The following is a 23970-nucleotide window of genomic DNA, read 5'->3' on the forward strand; positions in this document are numbered from 1 at the left end:
AAAACAGATGATGGAGCATCCATTTATATTGGAGTGGTTTACAGGCCTCCAAACCAAAAGGAAGAGCTGGACAGAGATCTGGTTGAAGACATCCATAAGATAGGTAAGAAAGGGGAAGTGGTGATCATTGGTGACTTTAATATGCCAGATGTAGACTGGAAAATCCCATCTGCAGAATCTAAAAACAGTAGAGCAATACTGGATGCCATGCAAGTATCTTTGTTCAAACAAATGGTATTGGAACCCACGAGAGAAGGAACTATTCTCGACTTAGTGCTCAATAATGGAGAAATCGTCTCTGATGTCAAGGTGGGCGCCCACCTCAGCACCAGTGATCATCAAACGGTATGGTTTAATATCACTAAAAGAATATGGAAAAGGAGCACAAAGACCAGAGTTTTACAGTTCAAAAACACAGACTTTGAGGAAATGGGGAAGTACCTAGAGGAAGAACTAAATGGATGGGAAAATGAGAGAGATGTGGATCAACAGTGGACCAATCTAAAAGGAGCAATCACCAAGGCAACTGCTCTATATGTTAGAAATGTAAAGAAAAGCAAAAGAAAAATGAAACCTATCTGGTTCTCAAAGGAGGTGGCTGACAAAATTAAAGCTAAAAGAACTGCATACAAGAAATACAAAAGATCCCAAAGGAAGGAGCACAAAGAAGAATATTTGTATCAACTGAGGGAGACAAAGAAATTAATCAAGTTGGCAAAAAGTCAAGCAGAAGAGAGGATTGCCAAGGAGATAAAATATGGTGACAAAACATTTTTCAGATACATCAGCGAAAAGAGAAAGGTCCAAAGTGGTATAGTGAAATTGAAAGGTGGAAATGATCAATGTGTGGAGGGAGACGAAGAAATGGCAGAAATATTAAACGAATACTTCAGCTCTGTGTTCACTAAAGAAGACCCTGGAGAAGGACCATCTCTACACAACAAGAAACTGGAGGGAAGCGGAACAGAGGAAAATCCATTTACAGTAGATAATGTATGGGAAGAGCTAAAGAATCTGAAAGTGGACAAAGCCATGGGGCCTGATGGGATTCATCCAAGGATATTGAGGGAGCTCAGAGATGTGCTGGCGGGACCGCTGTGCGACCTGTTCAATAGATCCCTAGAAACGGGAGTGGTGCCGAGTGATTGGAGAAGAGCGGTGGTGGTCCCGCTTCACAAGAGTGGGAACAGAGAGGAGGCTGGTAACTACAGACCGGTTAGCCTCACTTCAGTGGTGGGAAAAGTAATGGAGTCACTGTTGAAAGAGAGAATAGTGAACTATCTACAGTCCGGAGAATTGATGGACCAGAGGCAGCATGGATTCACCAGAGGAAGATCCTGTCAGACAAATCTGATTGACTTTTTTGACTGGGTAACCAAGGAATTGGATAGAGGAAGAGCGCTCGATATCATATACTTGGATTTCAGCAAAGCTTTTGATACGGTTCCGCACAGGAGACTGGTGAATAAAACGAGAAGCTTGGGAGTGAGTGCCGAGGTGGTGACCTGGATTGCAAATTGGTTGACGGACAGAAGACAATGTGTGATGGTAAATTGAACCTTCTCTGAAGAGAGAGCTGTTTTAAGTGGTGTACCGCAAGGATCGGTGTTGGGACCGGTCCTGTTCAATATCTTTGTGAGCGACATTGCGGACGGGATAGAAGGTAAGGTTTGTCTTTTTGCGGATGACACTAAGATCTGCAACAGAGTGGACACGCCGGAAGGAGTGGAGAGAATGAGACGGGATCTAAGGAAACTGGAAGAGTGGTCGAAGATATGGCAGCTGAGATTCAATGCCAAGAAGTGCAAAGTCATGCATATGGGGAGTGGAAATCCAAATGAACTGTATTTAATGGGGGGGGAAAGGCTGATGTGCACGGAGCAGGAGAGGGACCTTGGGGTGATGGTGTCTAATGATCTGAAGTCGGCGAAACAATGCGACAAGGCGATAGCTAATGCCAGAAGAATGCTGGGCTGCATAGAGAGAGGAATATCGAGTAAGAAAGGGAAGTGATTATTCCCTTGTACAGGTCCTTGGTGAGGCCTCACCTGGAGTACTGTGTTCAGTTCTGGAGACCGTACCTTCAAAAAGACAAAGACAAGATGGAGGCGGTACAGAGAAGGGCGACCAGGAAGGTGGAGGATCTTCATCGGATGACGTACGAGGAGAGATTGAAGAATCTAAATATGTACACCCTGGAGGAAAGGAGGAGCAGAGGTGATATGATACAGACTTTCAGATACTTGAAAGGTGTTAATGATCAAAAGACAACGACAAACCTTTTCCTAAGGAAAAAAATCAGCAGAACCAGGGGTCACGATTTGAAGCTCCAGGGAGGAAGATTCAGAACCAATGTCAGGAAGTATTTCTTCACGGAGAGGGTGGTGGATGCCTGGAATGCCCTTCCGGAGGATGTGGTGAAGACCAGAACTGTGAAGGACTTCAAAGGGGCGTGGGATAAACACTGTGGATCCATAAAGTCAAGAGGCTGCCAATGAAGAGTGGGTGACTCGCCAGAATGATGGCTACTGCCTGGAGTCAATACCCTTATTAAATAAACATACACAGGCTTGACTCCAACATCGCTCTAAGCTTCAACAGCAAGAGGAAATGTGGAAAAAAGGATTCACACTCACAAAGAGGGGAGTAGCTGGCTTGTTACGGCGGTTACTACCCCAAATCAAATAAGCCTGATACTTCACTTTCAATGCATATACAGCATAGTTCTCTGATTCAACGGCAGGGGAGAAGAAAAGAGGGTTCGCACTCACAAATCGGGGAGTAGCTGGCTTGTTACGGCGGTTACTACCCCAAACCAAATGGGCCTGATACTTCACTTTCGATGCACATCCAGCATGGCTCTCTGCTTCAACGGCATGGGAGAAGACTTATACGTCACGCATATCCAGCATAGCTCCCTGCTTCAACGGCAGGGGAGAAGAAAAACAACCAATAAGGGCTAATAACATAGTCTGGGTAAAACAAATAAGCATGGGTGCAGCTTGCTTATTGCGGCGGCTACTACCCCAAACTAATCAAGCTAGATATTTCACTTGGATGCAGCTCCATCACTGCTCTCTACATTAAAGGTGGGGATGGAAGGGAAATAGAACCAAGAGCTAAGAGAAACAGATAAGTATGAGAGAAAATATGTGTGAAGCTTGCTGGGCAGACTGGATGGGCCATTTGGTCTTCTTCTGCCGTCATTTCTATGTTTCTATATTAAAGACACTAAAACTACCGTAGGTACCTTCTAAAAAAGTATCTCTGAAAAAATATTACCAAGTGGCTCAAATGTGTCTGTGGATGGAAACTTTTTATAAAATTTTGAAAAACTGACAGGAAACTGCTTCAAATTATGAGAATACATTTAATTAATCAACATGCTTGACAGCTTCACTGAGCATTTGCATTATGTTTCACGTCTTCGAAACGCTTCAGTGTTTAAATTTATGAAGAAAATAAATAGTGACAACTACAGAGAGGTTTTTGAGTGTCATTCATTCTCTGGGTAAAACGGAAACGCTGTCAGACTCAACCCTCCTTAATTAAGGGGGTCATTACAATAATAATCTCTCTCAAAAGAAAAAAGCACAACGCGCTGAAGGAGATCCCAAGCACATGTTTTTAAATGACTCTAACATTAACTCTTATGAAACTGACACAAGGTCAAACACAAACCACGCGCTTGAGGAGAAAGAACTGAATTCCAATCCAATAAACCCAGGCACGGAGAGGAGACTGGCGACGTCTCTCTGCCACACCACCCAGGTTGGCCACATTTCCCAGCTCAATTGTCAAAAGTACCTCAGGAAGGAAATCAAAGCGCAGCTCAGCCGGGAGGAAGGCGGGCACGTGCTGGGATCATTACCTATCTCCTTTATTTTGCATTGCTGTTTGAGCTCTGGTGGTTGTGTGTCCCGTGCACCGGCAGGCATCGCTCTGGCTCTGGCAGTGCAGAGGTCCCAGATGGACATTGGTGGGAGGGGTAGGCCACAGTCTGGGCCTCAGAGTGCATGAGGTGAGGCTGCTCCTGGACCTCATGAGTCACATTCCCAATGAAGCCGCACTTTTTACCACTAAGTCTTTGCTTGCCACCCACAGTTTTTCTGTAGTGAAGGCAGCATTTTCTATTAAAGTTGTTTTTACAGTTTATATGAATCAGTTTAGCAAGAACTCAAACACCCTAAGGGGCGGGTTTTTAAAAGGGTCACGCGCATACCCCTTAGAAAATTCCGCAAGCCCAGGGACGCACATATGTCCCGGGGCTTGCAAAAATGGGTGGAATGTACATAATAAACAGAGGGCAATGCACAGCAGACTTTCCTGCACTCAATTGTATCTGCTAATATTATTTTTTATATTATTTTCATCTTTTTAAGCAGTGGCTATACAGTCAGATATAACAGGCACACATTACCCTGTTATTATCTACTGCACAGAATCTGCTGTTATTTTGTAATGCAGATATGATTTATTTTTTTTTTAATTATTGGTTCCCCTCACTTTGCTCATTTCTCCTGGTTTTATTTGCTTTTTAGTCATATCTCTTCCTCTGCCACCGAGTCGACCCCACGCATGCTTGAATTCTGCTATTGTTTTGGCTCCTGTAATCACAAGTGGAAGTCAGTCCCAGGTATCAACAACGCTCTCCATAAAATGTATGCGCTCACGTTCCTATAAAATGGCCTCGTGTCCTTGAATTCTTCATGTTTCTTTCTGGTACTTGATTGAAGTCTGCTAGCTCTATGAATGTTTGGAGCAAATCTCTCCTTTCCCCTTCTTTCTTCTAGAAAGTACATTTAGGTTCTCTTGGTCTCTCTGAGTAGGACTTATTGTGCATCCATGCACCCTCTTAGTGGCCTCTACATTCTAGATATCTCCAGAACTGAACATAACACTCAAGAGGAGTCTTGCAGGAGACTGATAGAGAGGACATATTACTAGTGATGTCTTTACGCATCCATGTATCCCATTACTCTTCCCAACTGGTTAGTCACATTCTGACTGGCAAAACTTATGGTCATCATCAGAGATGATAATGCTTCGGTCTCTCCTCTTTGGTGACTCCTAGATCTTCAGCTCCAAAAAGTTATTTACTCTTACATTTCTACATTCCAAATGAATATGTATACTTTGTTTTCTATTTTAGTATGCAAAGCATGGTCCATTTGAATGTGTGTTTGTGTATATTATAATGGCGTGTGTGTGTGTATATTATATGGATGCGGGTGTGTGTATTATATTATACGGGCATGTGTGTGTATATTATAATGGCGTGTGTGTATATTATAATGGCGTGTGTGTGTGTGTATATTATATGGATGTGGGTGTGTATATATTACATGGATGTGGGTGTGTGTATATTATATGGGCATGTGTGTATATATTATATAGCCGTGTGTGTGTATATTATATGGGCATGTGTGTATATTATATAGTCGTGTGTGTGTGTGTGTTATATTATATGGGAATGTGTGTGTGTATTAGATAGACATGTGTGCGTATTATATGGGCACATGGGTGTATATTACATAGTCGTGTGTGTGTATTATATTATATGGGCATGTGTGTATATTATATAGACGTGTGTGTATATTATATGGGCATATTATATACACGTGTGTGTATTATATAGACATGTGTATGTATATTATATTGTCGTGTGTGTATTATATTATATGGGCATGTGTGTATATTATATATGGTAGTCGTGTGTGTGTGTGTGTGTGTATTATATTATATGGGTGTGTGTGTATATTATATGGGCATGTGTGTGTATATTATATAGACATGAGTGTATATTATTTGGGCGTGTGTGTATATTATATACACGTGTATTATATAGATGTATGTATGTATATTATATAGTCGTGTGTGTATTATATTATATGGGCGTGTGCATGTATATTATATGGGCATGTGTGTTTATATTATATGGTTGTGTGTATATTATATACACATGTGTATGTATTATATAGACATGTGCATGTATATTATATAGTCTTGTGTGCATATTATATGGGCATGTGTGTGTATAATATATACACGTGTGTGTATTATATAGACGAGTGTATGTGTATTATATAGTCGTGTGTGTATATTATATGGGCATGTGTGTGTATATTATATAGATTTATTTATTTATTTATTTATTTATTTAAGGATTTATATACCGGAGGTTCCTGTATAATATACATATCACCCCGGTTTACAATGAACAGTAACTATCGCTTCAAGTTAGCGGTTTACAATGAACATAGTTAATCCAAGAAACAGAATAAAATATATATATATAACAATGCTAACAATTAATAAATAACAATTAATAAATGAAAATAAATGCAATAACAATTAATACATAATTAATAAATAAACAACAATAAATATCAATGAAAAATGGCAATAAAAAATGACAATAAATAAAATACAATAGCGGTTGGTAAAATAACATGAGGGTTAATGAGAAAATAACATGGTTAAATAACAAGGTGTGTGTATATTATATGGGTATGTATGTGTGTATTATATAGACATGTGTATATATATTATATAGTCCTGTGTGTGTGTATTATATTATATGGGTGTGTGTGTATTATATGGGCATGTGTGTGTATATTATATACACATATGTGTGTATTATATAGACTAGTGTATGTATATTATATAGTCGTGTGTGGGTGTGTATATTATATTATATGGGCATGTGTGTGTATATTATATAGATGTGTGAGTATATTATATGGGCATTTATGTGTATATTATATAGACATGTGCATGTATACTATATAGCCGTGTGTGTATATTATATGGGCATGTGTGTGTATATTATGTACACGTGTGTGTATTATATAGACGTGTGTATGTATATTACATAGTCGTGTGTGTGTGTGTATTATATTATATGGGCATGTGTGTGTATAATATATAGACGTGTGTTTATATTATATGGGCATGTGTGTGTATATTATATACACATGTGTGTGTATTATATAGACATGTGTATGTATATTATATAGTTGTGTGTGTGTGTGTGTGTATTATATTATATGGGCATGTGTGTGTATATTATATACACGTGTGTGTATTATATAGTTGTGTGTGTGTGTATATTATATCATATGGGCATGTGTGTGTATATTATATAGATGTGTATGTATATTATATGGGCATGTGTGTGTATATTATATAGACATGTGCATGTATACTATATAGCCGTGTGTGTATATTATATGGGCATGTGTGTGTATATTATATACACGTGTGTGTATTATATAGACATGTGTATGTATATTATATAGTTGTGTGTGTGTGTGTGTATTATATTATATGGGCATGTGTGTGTATAATATATAGACGTGTGTGTATATTATATGGGCATGTGTGTGCATATTATATACACATGTGTGTGTATTATATAGACGTGGGTATGTATATTATATAGTCGTGTGTGTGTGTGTGTATTATATTATATGGGCATGTGTGTGTATAATATATAGACGTGTGTGTATATTATATGGGCATGTGTATGTATATTATATACACATGTGTGTGTATTATATAGACGTGTTTATGTATATTATATAGTTGTTTGTGTGTATTATATTATATGGGCATGTGTGTGTATATTATATGGGTGTGTGTATAGATATATAGCTATATATAAAATGTTGTGCTGGGTCAGACCAATGGCCCATGGAGCACAGTATCCTGTCTGCAGGTGGGCTGTAATTACCTGCCAGATCCTAATATGAAAGGCTGCTTCAGGTTGCTTTCTCCAAGAATTTAGGGATGGAGAAACCAAACTCTATCTGGATACTAAGTATTTGCAGACTTGTTATTCAGAAACCTGTCCAAACTTTTTTTTTAAACTCAGCTATACTACTAGCTTTAACCACATTTTCTGCTGACAGGTTTCATATCTTAATTTTGCCTTGACTGAAAAAAATGCGTTTGTAAATTTGTTTTAAATCTGCTACCAGTTAGTTTCAGGGAATGTTCCCTGACCCTAGCACTATGTGAACGATTAAATAACCATTCCATAGCACACAGAATTTTATAAACTTTTATCATATCCCCTCTGCTTAGTTTATTGATTTTGATTGATTGCCCTTCTAACAAATGAAAGCAATGTAATATAAAATAATAAAAGCACAAATTAAAAATACAATAAAATGCAAAGCATTTCAGTCATCTCACTTACACACATGCAAATGGATCATGGTTCTGCCTATCTCCCTTACACACTTATGCAAATGGATCAGGGTTCTGCCTATCTCCCTTACACACATATGCAAATGGATCATGGTTTCATCATCTCGCTCACACAAGTGCAAATGGATCATGGTTTTGTTCACCTTGCTCATACACACATGCAAATGGATCATGGCTCTGTTCATGTTGCTCAAACACATGCAAGTGGATCATGGTTTCAATACTGATTGAAACTAGAAACAGAATAAAAGAAGTTTTGAGGTCTACAATAGCTTCATCACAGAGCACATACAATAAGTCATCCGAAATTCATAGAACGCTTTGTCCCATGACTTTTCCCATGTGAGAATCTAGCAGACAGCATTTTTTCCCCAAGAAATGCAGCTTAATTTCCAAGCACAGATACAAGTACTGACAGCAGCACTGCTCTGCTTAGCCGATATTAGTAACGCTTTCACTTACTGGAGCTTTCCCAGCTATCATGAACCCATTTTTTGCTTGCACAGAACTTAACAAGGAAGGCTGCATGCATCATGCTTGGAAACCATGGTGTAGGCACCAGCACCCAAGCTAGAAGTTTCCAATAAGCTCGCCAGAAGCTCTCTGGTCTAACTTTAAAAGCAAGATAAGTGCCTCCATCCACAGTTACCTGAATATTAGGTCTTCTCTTTCTCGGATTAACCTTTGGAATACCTACACCAATATGCTGAAGTAATAGAAAAGCATTGATTTGTACCGACATTACTCTTAGTGAAGACAGGAATGCATGTGGTGATTTTCCAGTAAGTTGTATCCAGGAAGCCCAAGTCTAAACTTCATCTGACAGAGTCCTTTGCTCTCAGTGTTCTGAGCTACCAGATCTTGGTTTCAAACTAGGCAAATTGGCACTAGACAAGAATTTCTATCTTATTCCAATTCTGCAGCCTGACTTTCATCAGGGTCCAGCTATGTAGTTTAAATTCACTCTGAAAGAAAGCAGCTTACTCTTGCCATCATTGCTCTGTTGTCTAATCAGACATTGCTAAAGTCAGAGAAACGAGGCAAGGAATAGTTTTCATGCACAAATTATCTTCTCAAACCCACGGATATGTGATCCTCCTGCCAGTCCAAACGCAGGATTTCAATCAAGTCCAGTTTATAACTTTTTAAATTATTGTATTACATATTTAAATGCAATATTACCTATACAAATTTAACACATTTAATAATGTAGAACAAATTTCAATGTAACATTAGCTATACATCTGTTTCATGTAAAATACACTATTACATAATTGGAAAACAGACTACTGAATAACTACCATATTTTAGGTATTTTTTATTCTCCGTATATGACATATAAAAAATAGACGTCTATAGAAGCGTTTGATATATATTCAGCCCAAGATCTACAACTGTCCACAGTACTCCATATGTGTATGTGTGTGTATGTGTGTGTGATTTATGGTAGAATTTATAAACTCTATGGTGAGAGTCACACAACGTATAAAATATGTGTGTATATTTGAAATGAAGGAACATGCATGCTTTCTCTACTCATGAAAATAAGTGCACATATTTTTATTGCAACAATTTGAGTATAATAGCCCAGAAACTCAGAATTTAATGTGAGGCAGGCATTTTTTAAAATATGTTTGTCCTCTTTTCCTGAAATTTTCCAGCCTCACAAGGTCTTCCTGCAATTTATCATAATCTGCTTGTGATTTAACTACTCTGAACAATTTTGTATCATCTGCAAATTTGATTATCTCACTCGTCGTATTTCTTTCCAGATCATTTATAAATATATTGAAAAGTAAGGGTCCTAATACAGATTCCTGAGGCTCTCCACTGCCCACTCCCTTCCACTGAGAAAATTGTCCATTTAAACCTACTCTCTGTTTCCTGTCCTTTAGCCAGTTTGCAATCCACGAAAGGACATCGCCACCTATCCCATGACTTTTTACTTTTCCTAGAAGCCTCTCATGAGGAACTTTGTCAAACGCCTTCTGAAAATCCAAGTATACTACATCTACCGGTTCACCTTTATCCACATGTTTATTAACTCCTTCAAAGAAGTGAAGCAGATCTGTGAGGCAAGACTTGCCTTGGGTAAAGCCATGCTGACTTTGTTCCATTAAACCATGTCTTTCTATATGTTCTGTGATTTTGATGTTTAGAACACTTTCCACTATTTTTCCTGGCACTGAAGTCAGGCTAACCGGTCTGTAATTTCCCGGATCTCCCCTGGAGCCCTTTTTAAATATTGGGGTTACATTTGCTATCCTCCAGTCTTCAAGTACAATGGATGATTTTAATGATAAGTTACAAATTTTTACTAATAGGTCTGAAATTTCATTTTTTAGTTCCTTCAGAACTCTGGGTTGTATACCATCCGGTCCAGGGGATTTACTACTCTTCAGTTTAACAATCAGGCCTACCACATTTATTCATTTATTTATTTATTTAACATTTTTATATACCGGGATTCATGTAAGACATTACATATCATCTCGGTTTACATTATAACGGAAAAACAACGCATGTAAGAATGCGATTACATAGAACAGGGCGTAGAACTTGGATAAGATAAAATGGGGGGCAACGAAAAAAATAACGAACTGAATAAAATGATTGAGCCAAGTCTAGTCTGGCTGAGGATCAAGGTACGTATTGGAATTAATTTAAGGTCCGGGTACACTGAGTAAGCTTCTAACACATCTTCTAACCTCTTTAGTCTTTTGGAAAGACTAAAGAGGTTAGGACTTTTCAGCTTGGAGAAGAGACGGCTGAGGGGGGATATGATATAGATGTTTAAAATCATGAGAGGTCTAGAATGGATAAATGTGAATCGGTTATTTACTCTTTTGGACAATAGTAAGACTAGGGGGCACTCCATGAAGTTAGCATGGGGCACATTTAAAACTAATCGGAGAAAGTTCTTTTTTACTCAACGCTCAATTAAACTCTGGAATTTGTTGCCAGAGAATGTGGTTAGTGCAGCTAGTATAGCTGTGTTTAAAAAAGGATTGGATAAGTTATTGGAAGAGAAGTCCATTACCTGCTATTAAGTTCACTTAGGGGCGGATTTTCATACTCCGCGAATAGGCCTACTTTTGTTTGCGCTCCAGGCACAATCCCCCTTACCTTTGTCGGGGGATTTACGCCTCCCGGAGGGAGGCGTAAATCCCCGTGCGCCAGAGGGCCTCTTGCGCGCCGGGCCGCAACCTTGGGGCGGGTACGGAGGGCGCGGCCACGCCCCCGGACCGCCCCGGGCCGTAGCCACGCCCCCGTACCCGCCCCCAAAACGCTGCCGACACGCCCCGAAAACGCCGCGACAACCGGGACCGCCCCCGACATGCCCCCTGACACGCCCCCTCCGAAAACCCCGGGACTTACGCGAGTCCCGGGGCTCTGCGCGCGCCGGTAGGCCTATGTAAAATAGGCTTACCGGCGCGCAGGGCCCTGCTCGCCTAAATCCGCCCGGATTTGGGCGGATTTAGGCGAGCAGGGCTCTGAAAATCCGCCCCTTAGAGAAAAGCCACTGCCATTAGCAATGGTTACATGGAATAGACTTAGTGTTTGGGTACTTGCCAGGTTCTTATGGCCTGGATTGGCCACTGTTGGAAACAGGATGCTGGGCTTGATGGACCCTTGGTCTGATCCAGTATGGCATTTTCTTATGTTCTTAACGTTTCCTGCCCTTCTGCTTTGTCGCTGACCCCTCATCATTGAACCGTGACAAAAACTAGTTAATAATAAAAAAAACAGCATTTGGGCCTTGCAGCCCACCCCTTCCCCAGGCCAAGGAATATCTCAAACTCCTCCAGAGTATCAACAGGCCCCCCCACCCAGACCAGGGATGGATTGCCTATCGGGGCTTCGGGCATGCCCCAGGGGTCGGTCAGGGAGCATTTTTGTGTAGGTGTCAGTGAGTACAAGGGAGCATATGTATGTGTGTGTGCAGATGTCAGCAGGTATGAGGGAGCATGTGTATGTATGTGTGCAGATGTCAGCAGGTATGAGGGAGCATGTGTATGTGTGTGTGCAGATGTCAGCGGGTATGAGGGAGCATGTGTATGTGTGTGTGCAGGTGTCAGCGGGTATGAGGGAGCATGTGTGTGTGTGTGTGCAGGTGTCAGCGGGTATGAGGGAGCATGTGTGTGTGTGTGTGCAGGTGTCAGGGGGTATGAGGGAGCATGTGTGTGTGTGTATGTGCAGGTGTTAGCGGGTATGAGGGAGCATGTGTATGTGTGTGTGCAGGTGTCAGCAGGTATGAGGGAGCATGTGTATGTGTAGGTGTCAGCGGGTATGAGGGAGCATGTGTGTGTGTGTGTGCAGGTGTCAGCGGGTATGAGGGAGCATGTGTGTGTGTGTGTGCAGGTGTCAGCGGGTATGAGGGAGCATGTGTGTGTGTGTGTGTGCAGGTGTCAGCGGGTATGAGGGAGCATGTGTGTGTGTGTGTGTGTGCAGGTGTTAGCGGGTATGAGGGAGCATGTGTATGTGTGTGTGCAGGTGTTAGCGGGTATGAGGGAGCATGTGTGTGTGTGTGTGTGTGCAGGTGTTAGCGGGTATGAGGGAGCATGTGTGTGTGTGTGTGTGCAGGTGTCAGCGGGTATGAGGGAGCATGTGTGTGTGTGTGTGCAGGTGTCAGCGGGTATGAGGGAGCATGTGTGTGTGTGTGTGTGCAGGTGTCAGCGGGTATGAGGGAGCATGTGTGTGTGTGTGTGTGTGCAGGTGTTAGCGGGTATGAGGGAGCATGTGTATGTGTGTGTGCAGGTGTCAGGGGGTATCAGGGAGCATGTGTGTGTGTGTGTGTGTGCAGGTGTCAGGGGGTATGAGGGAGCGCTTGTATGTGTATGTGCAGGTGTCAGCGGGTATGAGGGAGCGCATGTGTGTGCAGGTGTCAGCGGGTATGAGGGAGCATGTGTATGTGTGTGTGCAGATGTCAGCGGGTATGAGGGAGCATGTGTGTGTGTGTGTGCAGGTGTCAGCGGGTATGAGGGAGCATGTGTGTGTGCAGGTGTTAGCGGGTATGAGGGAGCATGTGTATGTGTGTGTGCAGGTGTCAGGGGGTAAGAGGGAGCATGTGTGTGTGTGTGTGCAGGTGTCAGGGGGTATGAGGGAGCGCGTGTATGTGTGTGTGCAGGTGTCAGCGGGTATGAGGGAGCATGTGTATGTGTGTGTGCAGGTGTCAGCGGGTATGAGGGAGCATGTGTATGTGTGTGTGCAGGTGTCAGCGGGTATGAGGGAGCATGTGTATGTGTATGTGCAGGTGTTAGCAGGTATGAGGGAGCATGTGTATGTGTGTGTGCAGGTGTCAGCGGGTATGAGGGAGCATGTGTATGTGTGTGTGTGCAGGTGTCAGGGGGTATGAGGGAGCGCTTGTATGTGTGTGTGCAGGTGTCAGGGGGTATGAGGGAGCGCTTGTATGTGTATGTGCAGGTGTCAGCGGGTATGAGGGAGCGCATGTGTGTGCAGGTGTCAGCGGGTATGAGGGAGCATGTGTATGTGTGTGTGCAGATGTCAGCGGGTATGAGGGAGCATGTGTGTGTGTGTGTGTGCAGGTGTCAGGGGGTATCAGGGAGCATGTGTGTGTATGTGTGCAGGTGTCAGCGGGTATGAGGGAGCATGTGTGTGTGTGTGTGTGTGCAGGTGTTAGCGGGTATGAGGGAGCATGTGTATGTGTGTGTGCAGGTGTCAGGGGGTATGAGGGAGCATGTGTGTGTGTGTGTGCAGGTGTCAGGGGGTATGAGGGAGCGCGTGTATGTGTGTGTGCAGGTGTCAGCGGGTATGAGGGAGCATGTGTATGTGTGTGTGCAGGTGTCAGCGGGTATGAGGGAGCATGTGTATGTGTGTGTGCAGGTGTTAGCGGGTATGAGGGAGCATGTGTATGTGTGTGTGCAGGTGTCAGCGGGTATGAGGGAGCATGTGTATGTGTATGTGCAGGTGTTAGCGGGTATGAGGGAGCATGTGTATGTGTGTGTGCAGGTGTCAGCGGGTATGAGGGAGCATGTGTATGTGTGTGTGCAGGTGTCAGGGGGTATGAGGGAGCATGTGTGTGTGTGTGTGTGCAGGTGTTAGCGGGTATGAGGGAGCATGTGTATGTGTGTGTGCAGGTGTCAGGGGGTATGAGGGAGCATGTGTGTGTGTGTGTGTGCAGGTGTTAGCGGGTATGAGGGAGCATGTGTATGTGTGTGTGCAGGTGTCAGGGGGTATGAGGGAGCATGTGTGTGTGTGTGTGTGCAGGTGTCAGGGGGTATGAGGGGAGCGTTTGTATGTGTATGTGCAGGTGTCAGCGGGTATGAGGGAGCGCATGTGTGTGCAGGTGTCAGCGGGTATGAGGGAGCATGTGTATGTGTGTGTGCAGATGTCAGCGGGTATGAGGGAGCATGTGTGTGTGTGTGCAGGTGTCAGGGGGTATGAGGGAGCATGTGTGTGTGTGTGTGCAGGTGTCAGCGGGTATGAGGGAGCATGTGTGTGTGTGTGTGTGTGCAGGTGTTAGCGGGTATGAGGGAGCATGTGTATGTGTGTGTGCAGGTGTCAGCGGGTATGAGGGAGCATGTGTATGTGTGTGTGCAGGTGTCAGCGGGTATGAGGGAGCATGTGTATGTGTGTGTGCAGGTGTTAGCGGGTATGAGGGAGCATGTGTATGTGTGTGTGCAGGTGTCAGCGGGTATGAGGGAGTATGTGTATGTGCAGGTGTTAGCGGGTATGAGGGAGCATGTGTATGTGTGTGTGCAGGTGTCAGCGGGTATGAGGGAGCATGTGTATGTGTGTGTGCAGGTGTCAGGGGGTATGAGGGAGCATGTGTGTGTGTGAGTGTGCAGGTGTTAGCGGGTATGAGGGAGCATGTGTATGTGTGTGTGCAGGTGTCAGGGGGTATGAGGGAGCATGTGTGTGTGTGTGTGCAGGTGTCAGGGGGTATGAGGGAGCGCTTGTATGTGTATGTGCAGGTGTCAGCGGGTATGAGGGAGCGCATGTGTGTGCAGGTGTCAGCGGGTATGAGGGAGCATGTGTATGTGTGTGTGCAGATGTCAGCGGGTATGAGGGAGCATGTGTGTGTGTGTGCAGGTGTCAGGGGGTATGAGGGAGCATGTGTGTGTGTGTGTGCAGGTGTCAGCGGGTATGAGGGAGCATGTGTGTGTGTGTGTGTGTGTGTGTGTGTGCAGGTGTTAGCGGGTATGAGGGAGCATGTGTATGTGTGTGTGCAGGTGTTAGCGGGTATGAGGGAGCATGTGTATGTGTGTGTGCAGGTGTCAGCGGGTATGAGGGAGCATGTGTAGGTGTAGGTGTTAGCGGGTATGAGGGAGCATGTGTGTGTGTGTATGTGCAGGTGTCAGCGGGTATGAGGGAGCATGTGTAGGTGTAGGTGTTAGCGGGTATGAGGGAGCATGTGTGTGTGTGTATGTGCAGGTGTTAGCGGGTATGAGGGAGCATGTGTGTGTGTGTGTGTATGTGCAGGTGTCAGCGGGTATGAGGGAGCATGTGTGTGTGTGTGTGCAGGTGTCAGCGGGTGTGAGGGAGCATGTGTATGTGTATGTGCAGGTGTCAGCGGGTATGAGGGAGCGCATGTGTGTGCAGGTGTCAGCAGGTATGAGGGAGCATGTGTCTGTGTGTGTGCAGGTGTCAGCGGGTATGAGGGAGCATGTGTCTGTGTGTGTGCAGGTGTCAGCGGGTATGAGGGAGCATGTGTATGTGTGTGTGCAGGTGTCAGGGGGTATGAGGGAGCATGTGTGTGTGTGTGTGTGCAGGTGTTAGCGGGTATGAGGGAGCATGTGTATGTGTGTGTGCAGGTGTCAGGGGGTATGAGGGAGCATGTGTGTGTGTGTGTGTGTGCAGGTGTCAGGGGGTATGAGGGAGCGCTTGTATGTGTGTGTGCAGGTGTCAGCTTGTATGAGGGAGCGCATGTGTGTGCAGGTGTCAGCGGGTATGAGGGAGCATGTGTATGTGTGTGTGCAGATGTCAGCGGGTATGAGGGAGCATGTGTGTGTGTGTGTGCAGGTGTCAGGGGGTATGAGGGAGCATGTGTGTGTGTGTGTGCAGGTGTCAGCGGGTATGAGGGAGCATGTGTGTGTGTGTGTGTGCAGGTGTTAGCGGGTATGAGGGAGCATGTGTGTGTGTGCAGGTGTCAGGGGGTATGAGGGAGCATGTGTGTCTGTGTGTGCAGGTGTCAGGGGGTATGAGGGAGCACGTGTATGTGTGTGTGCATGTGTCAGCGGGTATGAGGGAGCATGTGTATGTGTGTGTGCAGGTGTCAGCGGGTATGAGGGAGCATGTGTATGTGTGTGTGCAGGTGTTAGCGGGTATGAGGGAGCATGTGTATGTGTGTGTGCAGGTGTTAGCGGGTATGAGGGAGCATGTGTATGTGTGTGTGCAGGTGTCAGCGGGTATGAGGGAGCATGTGTATGTGTATGTGCAGGTGTTAGCGGGTATGAGGGAGCATGTGTATGTGTGTGTGCAGGTGTCAGCGGGTATGAGGGAGCATGTGTATGTGTGTGTGCAGGTGTCAGGGGGTATGAGGGAGCATGTGTGTGTGTGTATGTGCAGGTGTTAGCGGGTATGAGGGAGCATGTGTGTGTGTGTATGTGCAGGTGTCAGCGGGTATGAGGGAGCATGTGTGTGTGTGTGTGCAGGTGTCAGCGGGTATGAGGGAGCATGTGTATGTGTGTGTGCAGGTGTCAGGGGGTATGAGGGAGCATGTGTGTGTGTGTGTGTATGTGCAGGTGTTAGCGGGTATGAGGGAGCATGTGTGTGTGTGTATGTGCAGGTGTTAGCGGGTATGAGGGAGCATGTGTGTGTGTATGTGCAGGTGTCAGCAGGTATGAGGGAGCGCATGTGTGTGCAGGTGTCAGCAGGTATGAGGGAGCATGTGTCTGTGTGTGTGCAGGTGTCAGCGGGTATGAGGGAGCGCATGTGTGTGCAGGTGTCAGAGAGTATGAGGGAGCGCATGTGTGTGCAGGTGTTAGCGGTTATGAGGGAGCGCGTGTATGTGTATGTGGAGGTGTCAGCGTGTATGAGGGAGCATGTGTATGTGTATGTGCAGGTGTCAGCGGGTATGAGGGAGCATGTGTGTGCAGGTGTCAGCGGGTATGAGGGAGCATGTGTGTGTGTGTGTGCAGGTGTCAGCAGGTGTGAGGGAGTGCATGTGTGTGCAGGTGTCAGCAGGTGTGAGGGAGCATGTGTATGTGTGTGTGCAGGTGTCAGCAGGTGTGAGGGAGCGTGCGTGTGTGTGCAGGTGTCAGCAGGTTCAAGGGAGTGTGTGTGTGTGTGTCAGCATATGAATGACAGAAGAAAAGGTTTGTGCACTGCCTGACCCCCACTAATGCAGAACAATCACAGGGTGACTGCAAAGTATTGAAAGTGGGAGATTTTTTAAATTCTTATTGTTTTTAATTATTGGGTATTATTTGATGTGTCTGTTTTAAAATATTTAATATTTTAGGGGTAATTTTAAAAAGTTTTATATGAGTTTAATGAGTGGATGTTCAGCTCTTTTGCAATATTTATCCTTTTTATTTGAATGGCTTTACTATTGCTGAGAAATTTCTTGATTTAATTGTTGGATATGTTATGAGGAATGGTAGTGTTTCTCTTTTTCCATTGTCGCACTGCATACAGGATCTGGCTTGTTGTGGTTTCCAATTCAGCTTTTATCTGTACATTTCTATTTATACTTTATGGGCTCTTTATTCTGTATTTGGTGAGGGTGTTGTGCATGTGTGGCTGAGGTGTGGAATTCTGCCAGCATGAGGTTTCTGTGCTGGGATCTATAGCAGCTCAGCTTGTTCTGGTTTCCAAACTGGTGTTTTAGGGCCTGGTGTAATATTTGTAGTGTTGCCTTTTTATGACATGCGCGCACAGCCACAGGCATGTTATAAAATCCAGGGTCGGCGCGCACAAGGGGGTGCACAATTGTGCAACTTGCGCGTGTCAAGCCGCACAGCCTTCCTCCGTTCCCTCCGAGGCCGCTCCGAAATCAGAGTGACCTCGGAGGGAACTTTCCTTCCGCTCCCCCCCTACCTTCCACTACCTAACCCGCCCCTCAACCCTACCTAAACCTCCCCCTTACGTTTAATTTTTAAGTTGCGTCTGCCTCCGGGCAAGCGTAGTTTGCGTGCTTCGGCGCCGGCCGGCCCGAGATCCCGGGCACAGTGGCAAATGGCCGTTGTGCCTGGAGGCTCCGGCCCCGCCCCCAGCCCGCCCACTCCCCGCCCACTTTTTCGAGCCCCGGGACATACACGCGTCCCGGGGCTTGTGCACGTCGCCAGGCCTATGCAAAATAGGCTCAGTGCGTGCAGGAGGCTTTTACAAGGGTGACGCGCGTATATTACGCTCGTAACCTTTTTAAAATCCGCCCCAATGTGCAAACTGTTAGTGATACTTTTCCCTCATAAAACTACTTTAAATGGCTTTTTTTAAATGTAAAAGCTATTGTTAAATGCATAATTTTTTATTGTGTGTGAGGAGAGAGGGGCTGGGCGTACAAGGCTGTAAGCTTTACCTATGACACCTAAATCCTTTCGACCAGCCTTGGCTGCAATGGATCCGCGTGGGAAAGCAGAATTTTGGAGCTCTGCCATTTTAGGTCCTGTGGCTCACTCCAGTTTTGGCAGAGACTTCATTTTTCTTGTTAAGCCCTGGAGCAATAGCATAGATTAGTCTCCCCTCCTCTGAGTAGGTACTTAGTGCAGAGCCTGGGGAACCCTATAAGCAGAAGACTCTGCAGCACTCAGTCAATGGGAATACACTGGAATGGTGGTGCTGGTGGGGGTGGGGGGTGGCAAGCTACAGTCAGAGAAAGGGATGGGATGAGCTAAGAGGAAGTGCCTGTGCAGTGTTGGGGAGGCCTCCAGAAAGGGTCAGCTGGCTGTGGAACCAGTGACTCTCCTGGAGTGGGGGTGAGAAGAAGGAGTGGGGATGGGAGAGGGAGAGGGCCGCTGCAGGCTGGGGAAAGGCTGGCAGTCTGCTGTACAGGAGTGGGGGCACACGCTGTGTGAGCATATGAGCAGCAGCAGTACAATGATGGAATGTGTGTGTCAGAGAGAGAGAGAGAGTGTGTGTGTGTATGTCAGAGAGAGAGAGAGAGTGTGTGTGTGTCAGAGAGAGAGAGAGAGTGTGTGTGTGTGTGTGTCAGAGAGAGAGAGTGTGTGTGTGTCAGAGAGAGAGAAAGAGTGTGTGTGTCAGAGAGAGAGAGTGTGTGTGTGTGTCAGATAGAGAGAGTGTCTGTGTGTGTGTCAGAGAGAGAGAGAGAGAGAGTGTGTGTGTGTGTCAGAGAGAGAGAGATAGTGTGTGTGTGTCAGAGAGAGAGAGTGTGTGTGTGTGTCAGATAGAGAGAGTGTCTGTGTGTGTGTCAGAGAGAGAGAGAGTGTGTCTGTGTGTGTGTGTCAGAGAGAGAGAGAGAGAGAGAGAGAGTGTGTGTGTCAGAGAGAGAGGGAGAGAGTGTGTGTGTGTCAGAGAGAGAGTGTCTGTGTGTGTGTGTCAGAGAGAGAGAGAGTGTGTGTGTGTGTCAGAGAGAGAGAGAGTCTGTGTGTGTGTGTCAGAGAGAGAAAGAGAGAGAGTGTGTGTGTCAGAGAGAGAGAGAGAGAGTGTGTGTGTGTGTGTCAGAGAGAGAGAGAGAGAGAGTGTGTGTGTGTGTGTGTGTTTGGCTTTCTGTCAGAGAGAAAGACGTCTACACACACCCTCTCTTGAACACAACGTCTGAAAGAGTGGGTGTGGGTGTTTGTGTCTGAGAGACTGTGAGTGTGTCTGATACTTGCTGGCAGTCTGGTTGTCACATTACTTGGCAACTGCTTCAAGGGCTGATTGGTTTACAAGAGACTTTAATACCAGACCAGGAATCCAAGATATAATTATGAGAACATAACCAGACGTGGGGGCGGATGGCAACCGACTGTAATGTCCTACCTGGGGGGGGTGACAAAAACCTAAAACCTTCCCTGCTTATGGGCATAAACGCTTTCTCAGCCCAACTCTGTCCCCCTGTGAGGAAAAGTGCACCCTGCCGGATAATTTTCCAAAAGCAATTTAAATGTAGAAACTGCATAGACTTTTCTGAAAACGGCCCCCTTCAGAGAGAGCAGGAGCGTGTGCCTGAGGTTAGGGATCTGCAGACTTTCCGTGGATTTCAGCCTCCCAAGAGCTCCGGGAGATGCCGAATGGGCTCGGCAGAGGAGGAGGATGCCTGGGGATCCGTGCCGGCATCACTCAGGTCTGCTGGGCCGATCCGAGGAACCTGTGGATTTCCCTGCATCAGAATTCAAGTTTTCAACATTCGGGGCAGAGCACTGAGAAAACCCTGTACCTGTAATGCTGAGGGATTTAACTTGGATTTAGTGTTGTACTTTAACTAAAGCACGAGTTCCTATTCAAGTGGAGATTAAAAACAGAGGCATCAGGTGAAAGCCAGGCAGAACAAACACTTTGGGAAGGTTTAAAATTAAGAAAGAGCAGAGCAAGAGAGAGGGGGAGAAGAAGGGAGAGCGGGAGCTGGATCTGGTGCACGGGAGGGGGAGACGTTGTACACCAGGCGAGGGGGTCAGCCGGGCTTTCTCCAGCGCTGAGGGGCTCAGTCTGGGACCCACTCATCCCACAGACCTTTATGTGCTTGCTTTTGGCCGTTGGCGCATTTGTTTCATCCCTGGGCTTTCACTGTCCTGCTCTTACTACCGGTATTTCCCTTTGAGTTTCCAGCTTTCTTCTCCTCCTCCTGCTTCCCTCTGCTTCTCCTTTACTCCTCCTCCTGCTTCCTTCTCTCCCCTGCAGCAGAGGCCACCTCTCAGCCCCTGAACCTTTCTTCCAGCGCTCTCTTTCTTTTCCTGCTTCTGCATTCTTTCCTATTCTTGAAATATCGGGAAATAAAATGCTCACCTCAGGCTGAAGATTTGGATGAAGCAGTACATAGCCGTTTGGGTCAATTGCAAAATAATAGCCATTTGGGCACAGCTGAAAGGGAGAAGAGATTCTTTATAATGCATTCAGCAAGTTGAATGAAAAGCACATCAGCAGATAAATGTGAACCTCGCAATTCTCCGCATGTGGAAAATGTGCAATCAGGCTGCTCCTCCTCAACCAGAACAATATTGCTATTCATGCAGCTCCTAATTTTATTGCTCTTTTAGTACTTTATGAAATTAAAAGGAATGTCACAATTAAGCATAAAAGGCGCATCTCAGGAATGCAAATTTGCAGTGAATTTCATTAACAAGTTTACCTTAAATGAAAAAAGTCATAACTATGCTGTCCAATCACTTCTGAATATAACAGAGAGATTTGTAAGGCTGAGCTACAAGGACCAGACATTTCAGGAATAACAAATCTGTTTTCTGTGCACATAAATGGTCCAAGAATGCATTTCTTCTACCTTGTAGCTTATACACACAAGGATCTCTCTCTCTCTTCTGCAGAACTCGTGCACGGCACATTCTGATGCTGCAGAACGACATTATTTATATCTGGACCACAGGATTTTTCTCCTGTGAATAATTTGTTTAAGTCATTTTTTCAGGATGCATTTTGGTTTGAGGTTTACTTTTAAACTGAAAGTACTACAGGGTTTTCTAAAAGAAAAGGGATCACGTTTACTATGCTTGGTACATCTGGACATGAGAATGCCCTACAGTTGCAAACTTCATAAAAAGTCTCAGCGCCAGATGTATATTACAGGCAAAAGTACAAAAAAGCAACACGTTACGGCATCTTTTATAGCAGGATTTCATTTCCTGAACTTCAAAAAGGTAAAATGTTCACAGAAAATTGTTATGCAAACAATCTAATATACAGGCTTTTTCTATTTTGTTCTACTTTTGCCCACAATTTAAATCTGGACCGTAAGAGAAAACCTTTGACAAAATGAGATACTTAAACACAAATCAGAAAGGGGCAGTATGTACAGTATGTATATGGCCTGCATTAGATCTATGCATCATCATATTCACCAAACATGAGAATGGAGTCCCATATGCAGCTGAACAAATTGGCTACTGGATTCAATTTTCAAAGACATTTACATGCAGAAAACAGATTTATAAATGACTCCTTGGAAAATGTGTGTGCGTAAGGATATATACGTAACCTGATTTCATGCATCCTTATATGGGCATGAAAATAGGGATTGATTTTAAAAAGTATCTATGTAAATTAACCCATGCAGGTTACATGCTACAAAGCGTAGCCTGAGAATATTTCCATATTCATGCATCCTTTCCCTTTGAAAACTGGTGTAAAGTCTGACGTATCTGCTGAATTTGCATTAATGCGAGCAGTTCCAAATTTCATAATGATTTAAGGGGTGAAACATTTAACCTGCACTGTTCTCCCTCAATGTGGTTAAAAGTCCACATATTCTGGAACAATGCAAGCACTTTGGGAAGGAAAGTTACGAAAAAGTTTGTATTTTTAACTCTATGGGGTAGATTTTCAGACGAGCGCGAACAGCCTACTTTTGTTTGCGCTCCAGGCGCAAACAAAAGTACGCTGGATTTTAGTAGATACGCGCGGAGCCGCGCGTATCCACTAAAATCCTGGATCGGCGCGCGCAAGGCTATCGATTTTGTATAGCCTGCGCGCGCCGAGCCGCGCTACCTCCCCCAGTTCCCTCCAAGGCCGCTCCGAAATCGGAGCGGCCTTGGAGGGAACTTTCCTTTGCCCTCCCCTCACCTTCCCCTCCCTTCCCCTACCTAACCCACCCGCCCGGCCCCTGTCTACACCCCCCCCTTACCTTTGTCGGGGGATTTACGCCTCCCGGAGGGAGACGTAAATCCCCGCCCGCCAGCGGGCCTGCTGCGCGCCGGGCCGCGACCCGGGGGCGGGTACGGAGGGCGCGGCCACGCCCCCGGGCCGTAGCCACGCCCCGTACCCGCCCCCAAAACGCTGCCGACATGCCCCCGGAACGCCGCGACGACCGGGCCCGCCCCCCGACACGCCCCCGACACGCCCCCCTCCGAGAACCCCGGGACTTACGCGAGTCCCGGGGCTCTGCGCGCGCCGGGAGGCCTATGTAAAATAGGCTTCCCGGCGCGCAGGGCCCTGCTCGCCTAAATCCGCCCGGTGTTGGGCGGATTTAGGCGAGCAGGGCTCTGAAAATCTACCCCTATGAGTATAATTTTTTCTGAATTCAGCTTTGCGCCATATATGCGCAGATCTGCTAATTTTGTGTGTATAACTTTTGAAAATTCACTCCATCAAGTTCACTTTTCCCACAAAAAATCTACCTGCACAAAAAGCAAGTGAAGTCGAGGCAACTTTCGAAGAGAAAATGCCTGTGCACTTTTGGTTTGAGAATTGGCGCAGAGCTATGGATTGAAAGGTCGAGTGATTTTTCTCCCAATGTGAACAATTTGAAAATTGCTCCCAGAAAGCACGAACATTACAGAACATTTCATGTATCAGTTTTAAACCTTGATTGGGTGAGCAGATACAAGTAAAAGTGAAATGGCAGAGCTGCAGCTTACTGTGAAATGGGGAGTTAGCCTCTTGATGTCTTCCAGGGACACATCCACGCCCATCACTCCAAGAATCAGCTGGTTCTGTTATAACAATTTCAAAGCATCACGGTTTATCTTAAAAGTTGTATCCAACAAATGACAATTTGCTATTAATTCTGCTTCTAAATGCAGTGTCTGATAGTAATTCTTAATTTAGATTAAGACTACAAATTGACAGAAAGAGCACCTTGGAAAGATTCATTCAAAACAATTTATACAACAACAGGAACAATATTTTTCCTTTAGATGGGTCAATTCACTAAAGTGGGTTTATGTTAACGCAAGCATTAAT

At 45.1% G+C, this 23970-nt stretch overlaps 1 protein-coding gene across 9 annotated transcripts in view; it reads right to left on the reverse strand.

Annotated features, from left to right (window-relative positions):
• Positions 1 to 23970, reverse strand: part of CACNA2D1 (calcium voltage-gated channel auxiliary subunit alpha2delta 1) — a 1026983-nt gene that overhangs the window by 219398 nt on the left and 783615 nt on the right. For 6 of the 9 annotated variants that reach the window (XM_029615087.1, XM_029615085.1, XM_029615086.1 and 3 more), the window contains 3 exons: positions 23646 to 23720; positions 21064 to 21138; positions 8864 to 8920 (listed from right to left, as the gene is read on the reverse strand). In XM_029615087.1, the coding sequence (XP_029470947.1) occupies positions 8864 to 8920; positions 21064 to 21138; positions 23646 to 23720 (207 nt within the window). The remainder of the gene's footprint in view (positions 1 to 8863; positions 8921 to 21063; positions 21139 to 23645; positions 23721 to 23970) is intronic. The other 3 variants (XM_029615090.1, XM_029615095.1, XM_029615089.1) reach the window with 1 other exon arrangement.

The sequence above is a fragment of the Rhinatrema bivittatum genome, chromosome 9, assembly GCF_901001135.1.
Source record: "Rhinatrema bivittatum chromosome 9, aRhiBiv1.1, whole genome shotgun sequence".
NCBI lineage: Eukaryota > Metazoa > Chordata > Amphibia > Gymnophiona > Rhinatrematidae > Rhinatrema > Rhinatrema bivittatum.